Source organism: Cinclus cinclus, chromosome Z (genome assembly GCF_963662255.1).
Source record: "Cinclus cinclus chromosome Z, bCinCin1.1, whole genome shotgun sequence".
NCBI classification, from domain to species: Eukaryota; Metazoa; Chordata; class Aves; order Passeriformes; family Cinclidae; genus Cinclus; species Cinclus cinclus.
This window is the reverse complement of record NC_085084.1, coordinates 71,189,692-71,197,240: the sequence shown is the minus strand read 5'-3', so window position 1 is coordinate 71,197,240 and position 7,549 is coordinate 71,189,692. Positions and strand designations below refer to the sequence as shown.

The following is a 7,549-nucleotide window of genomic DNA, read 5'->3' as shown; positions in this document are numbered from 1 at the left end:
GCGCGGCGGCGGACGCGGGATGAGCCGCCCGCCCAAGGTCATTCGGTGGCCGCGGGCTATAAATAACGGCAGGGGAGAGAAGGGGCTGCTGTCGCGGGGGCCCGGCGGGATTCCGGGCGAAGAGCACATTCCCGGCTCCCCTGCCCGCTGCGTCCCGCCCCGAGTGCGTGTTCTGCTGAGCCTCCCGGGTGCCTGCAAGCTGTGTGCCACGCAGGGTGACTCCTGAAGGAGCTGTGGCAGGGATTGGAGTAGTTTGTTTGGTGCCTTGGGACGCCGCGGTTTTCCCGTATCACAGTTCCTGTTTTAAAGCAACCGTGTAAAGAGCAAATGGCCTTGGGTCGCAGAAGTGCGATTCCGCAGGTCGGCTGGTCAAGCCAGTTGCTTTGGTTAAGAGCTTCTTACTTAATTTGGAGAAAAAAAGAGATTTTGTTTTCTAGCCAGAAAGATAAAGGTGGTGAGGAATGATTGTCTCGTGGCTACTGGCAGTTGGCTGGTCCTAAACCTGCTGCGTTTACATGCCTTCTGCGCAGTGCCATTAATAACTCTCGATTTGTTTTCACATTTGCTGTAGGGGTTCCATACGTGGCAAGGAATTTGTTGTGAGGTCTGGGTGCAATGGCGAGCCTTCTGCGTATTGCTGTCAGTGGGTGCTCAGCTTCTGTTTTTGGCAATGTGTTCCCACCGAGTGTGCATTCCACAAAGATGCTGTGCTTGCGAATGTTTAGAACCCACCAGGTGCTTGGGTCTCAGGCAGCTCCAAAGCCAGGTAAATAGAATGAAGTACTGTAAATAATCTTTTATTTTAAAACATGAATATAAATGGTTTCTTTTTTTCTTCTTTCTTTCAGATCTGCATTAGTACAGAAAAGACTTAAAGTAGAAAGAACACTTAAATCGTGTCTGCGGCATATTTGAGTCAGTTGCAGCACAATTTTAGACGGGCTTTATAGGGCTTATGCAGAAGGTGTTTGTGTTTATTATGAATACTTTGGATCCACATTGTTTCTGTGGTTAGAGGGTCTGAGCTCCTGCTAGTGCTTTGCTTGATGGAAGTATTTAAATAAAACATTTTCTTAGTTCAAGCCTGAGGTCCTCATGAGTTTTGGAAGTACAGCTCTTTGTGTGCATGTGAGATCAAATACAGACCTCACAAAGACGGCATATGGTAGCACAAGCATATGCAGACATTATTATCCCATCTGAAAGAAAAAATCTCAACTTTGTTAGGAAACACTTTCATTGTATCACTTTGAAAAACTATTGATTTGGTTTGTTAGTGAATTTCCACAAATTGCATTTCAGAAGATAATGGACAAGGTCAGGTATTTTCAGAAAAAAATCCCAAAAACAAAAAAACCCACCCCCAAAACAAAACAACAAAAAAAGAGAACAAAAAAAAAACCCCAAAAAATCCAAACAAAAAAAACCCCCAAAAACAACTGAGAAAGAGGGCATCCTTGTTTCCAGTTTTTAATTTGAGCCTGTTATATGCAGATCAGAACTGACAAATTTTTTTCTCCATTCTATGCTGTGCATAACCCATGTGTTGGAAGACTGAAGAATACCTAATGCAGGTTTACTGCTATTTTTCCCATTATCATCATGTTTCCTTTGGAATTTAGAGACCCTGCTTCTGTGCAGATGTAGAGTCTTAGTCTGCAAAAGATTAATGTGGAGAGTTGGACTGATTGCCCACGTGATGTTTGGTTCTTCCAAATGTAGACAGTAGGTAACTGTATTAGGTACTTGAGAGTACTAGGAAAGTAGTGCTGTTGGAAATACAACTGTCTGTGGAGACGTGGGACACAAAAGTAGCATGTAGTAGTTCTGAGAAGCCTGTGTTGCATAGAATTTGGTGCAGTACTAACAAAGAATGGTGCATTTTGTGGTCCTTTCAACTTGGTGACTGAAGATTTTGGAACTTTCGAAGAAATGTCATGAGAGGAAGTTTCTTTACTGTGAGGGCTCCTGATAAATCTGTATCACTGTTGCTTGGTGAAACCAGAATTTCTTTGATAGATTTCAGATGCTCCCAATTTTTTTCCATTTTAAATATATGAATGAAAAAGACATCTGTCAGTCTTCATGTGGCAGATTGTCCCTTAGTTGGGAGTGTAAACTGGAACATGGGAAACTAGGTTCAAAGTTCTTTCTCAAATATCCCAGGTAAGTGTCCTTGTTTGAGTTTGGAATCAATTTTGTATTTGACTTTGACCACAAATTTCATCACGACACTGAAGAATCTCTTCTGTTTTACTGAAATTAGTGTGCTACTGTGTGTGTGAATTTTCTCATTTTTAAGAATAGCTTTTGAAAAATTTTACCACAAGGATTGAGAATTCAGAATAGTGTCATGTGTTTAAATGGTCAGTTTAAATGGCCAGTAGGGTAAGCTGCCCCTTCAAATCTGTTGTGTGGAAGCCCTTATTTAAGGATTTAGTAGTATTCATGAAATGCAGTTATTTGATATGGAGAATTACAAGTTTGGTAGTCTTTTGGTTGATAATTAAGCTGTCCTTGTGGTATGCTTTGGTAACATGTGATTTGTCATTCAGTAGAGGACACATCAAGGATAAAACAGCAATTTAACGACAAATTAGAAATTAGACAAATTAGGGCTATTGCTTTTATTTTCTTTCTCAGTGCTGTTGAATCAAAATGTAACAGATACAAAATAACCATGTTTTATTCTTTCAGAAGTTGGCTTTGATTATAGTAACACATGGTAAAATCACTGTATCACTAAGAAGAGTAAGTTTAGTGAAGGCTAGTGTGGCAGTGATTCCTCCTAAGGCTGTAGTTATTACTTTCTTTGTCTCAATTTAGCTTTCATTCCATCCAGGCTATGTTATGTACAAGAGTAATAGCTGTTTGAGAAGAAGAAATATGGAGTCAGCTGAAAAATAAACTTGGAGCATGGATAATTTTCTTACTGCCAGCTATTATGCTGCTGCTTAATAGAAACATAGAAACTTTCATACAGGTGTAAACAAGTATTCTTATAATCTGTGCCAGATAGCAGGACTAGCTTCTTCAGAAAAATATACAAAACTTTCTGAAGCCCTGGGAAAAGTGCATTTGGAGTGACTGACTCCGAGCTTCTCAGTATACTTCCAGATTAGTTTGTCCTACAGCCCTGTGACTTCTACCCCTCTCTATTCTGGGATTTATATATCCTTTTTATTTTGATCCTTTCTTCTTAACATTTCCTGTTTTTGCCTAAACCTCTAACTGTTAATTTTCAATTAATTCTCTAGGTAAGTTTTATTTATATTTATTTATAAACAAGAAATATTCTCCTTTAATTTCTTTTTTTTTTTTAATTTTAAATTCCTATTTAAATAGGAGGGATTGGGTGTTTGTTTAATCTTCTGTACCATTTTTTTTTTTTTTTGCCAACATCATATTGCTGTTCTTCGGAATATGTCCTCATCTTCAGAACAGGTGAGATGGTTTGTTTAAAGGTTGTTAGAGTAACATAAAAAATAGGCATCCTGTTTTCAATCCCAGAACATGTGGCATATAGTCAAAACTTCTTTATCTTCTCCCTGAGTCACTCTCTATTGGTTGATACTATTTTGTTGCAGACTACTTCCCAAAGTCAGGCTAAGGAGATCATAAACCTGTATTTTATGCTACAGTTTTGTCTTAGAATCTTCTCTAAGATTCTTGTAGATAGAAGTTACATGGAGAAAGTCACTGTTACAGTTTTGTTTACTTGAAGTTTGAATATGTCTCCATTACACAGTTAGGATTGTGGTAAGGGAATGAGAGAGTGGCTTCTTACTAGTTTTTCAAAGTTCTAAATTACGTACATGACACAGCATTTCACTGAAATGTATATTCCATTCTAAGACCTGTGAAATCTAGTGATTCTACTTCTGATAGTGTCAGAATCTAAGTACTGTATCCTCTACTCAGTATATTAAAAAACCTCATTACTCGAAAGGGTGCTCCAGGTATGTGTGTATCAGTCAGTGTTTGGAAGGCATCCATGATGTCGTAAAGCAGTAAGTCACTCTAACATACACAAGGCAGTTCTTAAAGAGATTATCTGACATGAGGGATTAGAGAGACAACTTGTAGGCTTCACACTCTCATGTAACTTTAAGCTCCTGGCATGGATAGTAGGTGAACTTCCTCAAAATAAAACCTAAATCAAGGTCCTAAATTTATAATCCTAGGTTTCAGCCTTTCAAAATGCTTGACTTTGATGAAATTGCTTAATTCAACAAACCAAATCTGTGTTAATGACAAAGCTTTCTCCAGACAGAGTACTAATCATACCCTGTTGTGTGTGTCAGCACAGACACGCAGCTGGGACAGCCACAAATTCATGTCTGGAATCCAAAGGGTGAATTTATTTCCATTACTTCTCTAAAGGGGTATTGCTGAAGTGGCACTAGGGCAGACAAAAACAAGTGGAGACACAGGCCAGTAAATCATCACAGACCTGCTGTTCACATGGGCTTATCAAGAGTTATTTCCAGCTGAAAGGGAACTTTGCAATCCTCCTTGCCAGTGTTCTGCTTTTTAACCCTTTCTCCCCAAAACCTGTACTGCAGTTTTAAGATAGATCTGTGGTTTTGAGCTGTAGATATGTGCTCCATTTTGGTGCTGAATCTTGTGGAACCTCAGGGCAGGCTACTTGAAAAATGTCCTATACCTTCTCAAACTAAAAGCTGGCAAACTGAGAGTTTGCTTATGTATTATTTTGCTTTTGTATTTATGGCTTACTGGAATTCTGGTAGTGGGGTAGAGAAGAAAAGTAGGTGAGGCAAATGAGACTTGTTGAATATTTATCTTGGATTTGATCTCCCAAAGCTCTGGAGAAGAGCAGTTCCTCAGTGCTGGTCTGTGATCATTCTGTTTACTAAATAAAGTACGAATACTTTTTATCTGAAAAAGTCATACTAATTTTTATTGCATGCAAGATGTACCAATAAAGAAAGAAGTGAAGAATAAAGAAACACATGTGGCATCTAGTGAGTGTATGTTTCTGTCCTATTGCTCCTAGCCATTTACTCTTCTATTCTGGTGCTCCACACAGAAGCAAATGAGCAGAAACAAATTAGAAGCTTCTATTGTCATTTGAGCCTTAGGAAGTAAAAAGATTTTATTGATAAAAATAAAAGATTTAGCTCAAATATCTTTGAGCCTTTAAATTTCCAGCTATCTATTTCCTTTATGCTATAGTTTATTCCTTCCCCCATTTGCTCCACCTTTCCCCTCTTTTTTTTCTTCCTCCTTTTCCCCTTGGTTTTTCCCTTCCTCTGTTTTCTCCCGTGTTTTCCCTGTCCTTTCTTCCCCTTCATATTAGTGCTACATAAACTTCCAAAAGGAGAAAGGGAAGGTAGGACTCTAGTTCTTAACTTTTCTCAGCGCTTTTTGAAAAGTTTTTTTGCATCCTATCCTACCCTAGAGCTACTTACTCTCTGAAATTCTGATTGGTCTCTGTTATCCTAACAAATTTCAATCTTCTAGGTTTCATTCCTGCTTCTGAAAGACAAGAGAACTCATTTCCACCGAGTTGATTTAGTGAAAATCAGAAGCAGGACTTTATTGTGTAGTAATTAGAAGAGATGAGGAGAAAAGTCTCTTCAAATGACAAGGGTAATTTGAATGACAGCAACAGTTACCACAGCTGGTAACAAGTGGTTAGTGCTGTTGTGGTAGGTATGGCCTGAATTGCACTGTGATGTTTAGATTTGGTGTATGCGGGTGGAACAAATCATTGCAAAGCTCTGTTACCTTTGTGGACCTGTTGTTTTAGATGTGCATTTTTGTTGTGACTTTATGTTCTATTAATGTATGTTTTTATGAATTTGAGTGTTGTCTTGTGATTAAAACATTTCAGATGTTCTCCAACATATAGAACATCAAAACATTTCTATCTTCAAATTATTTTTGACCATTTTATTAGTCAAATCTTAAAGATAAAGCTAAAAAAAATAAATTAGAAGTTTTTCTAAAAAAATTAGATCATAGAATCATTAAAGTTGGAGAAGACCTCTAAGATCAAATCCAACCTTTGACTGGGCACCACCTTGTCAACTAAACCATAGCACTAAGTGCCATATCCAGTCATTTTTTGAACAATTCCAGAGATGGTCACCTGACCACCTCCCTTTAGCAACCCATTCCAGTGCTAAACCATCCTTTCAGTGAAGTTCTTCCTGGTGTCCAACCTGAATCTCCTGTGGCTCAGTAAAACCTCTGCTGATGCAGAAATTCAAAGTAATGAATTTCTTTGTCAAGCTTTCAGTCTGTCTTGCTGGATCTGTTATTTCTTTTTAATAAGTCAGTAGGCTGAGAAATATAAGTAGGTGTTTTTTAAGACCAGTTCTTAGCAACTCTGTACTGTTTTTTTTTCAGAACATAGTAAGTTGACAGTATCTTCTAAGTTACTAGCTGAAAACATTTTCAGATTGTCGACTTTAAGCACATTGTAGTCCAGGCTCAATTTCATAGATAATTAATTTTGATATTTTAAATCTAAATCTAGGGTCTCAAAACTCTTATACTGTAGTATGATTTTAACTTTTTTTTGCTTGTTTCTATCTTCCAAGTCAAAAGGAGGCCTTCCTAAAATTTTCCTTCTTTGCCTGGTACAATTTTTTGGTAGCATAATGCATAGCATTGTTGGACAATTTAAAAAGAGATTTGTAATTTTAAATGAGCCTCTCATGCACTTCCTCCCCGTTTTTAGATTTGAGGTTTTGTTAGTGGGTTTTGTTGTTGGTGGTGTTGCTGCTTGATCATTAATATGAGTGACTGCTTAGACTGCTGAGTTTATAGTTCATTAATAGTCATGTGATGTAAATGTCTTGCATAGTAATGTCACAATCCAGGTTTAAATTCTGGATAGATGTCAGTGAAAGCTGATACAGGATTCAGCCTATGTGTTGGACTGCATGCTGTTGATGTAATTGAAGCAATGTAATAGTTTTATGTATGATTATTCTGCTTGAGCCTGTGTATTCATAAAGAATGTATTTCAACACTTGTTTGGATCAGGGAAGTTTACCTCCCAGATGTGATACTGAAAGTCCCCAAATTATACTTGAATGAAGTTAGATGTTTGTAATTTGAAAACTTTAACTAAAACATAAATTTCAGCTTCTGCAGTTTCCTGGTGTTACATAGTGGAGCTATGAACAAGTTAAGATGAGGGAATAACTTTGAAGAGTAATATTTTTGAAGAAACTAGTAGCTGGATATTCCATTATTATTCAACTACTTCTGAATTCACATTTTTCATTTCTGTGACAACGTTTGGAGTAGCTTATTGATGCACTTCCTTTCAAGGTACTTTGTGGTGCATATGTTTCATTTAGTAATAGTGATTTGGTAAAGTTTGATATACATTACAAACTGTAATGTATATTACAGCTGTAACTTGATATACGTTACAAACATATTCAGTTAAAATGCACTTGCTCTGTTCAAGCTCATTTATTTCTTTCTTCACAATAACCTGGAAGTGTTATTGAAGAAAGCGGTTTAAATTCTGGCCTGAGGCAGAATGTGTTATCACCAGTACACCAGG

At 37.6% G+C, this 7,549-nt stretch overlaps 1 protein-coding gene across 1 annotated transcript in view; it reads left to right on the top strand.

Annotated features, from left to right (window-relative positions):
• The first annotated feature begins 579 nt into the window (after positions 1-579).
• NNT (nicotinamide nucleotide transhydrogenase) overlaps positions 580-7,549 on the top strand; it is a 40,233-nt gene continuing 33,263 nt past the window's right edge. Inside the window, exon 1 of the mRNA XM_062512836.1 lies at positions 580-766. Within this exon, the coding sequence (XP_062368820.1) occupies positions 616-766 (151 nt within the window). The 5' untranslated portion in view covers positions 580-615. The remainder of the gene's footprint in view (positions 767-7,549) is intronic.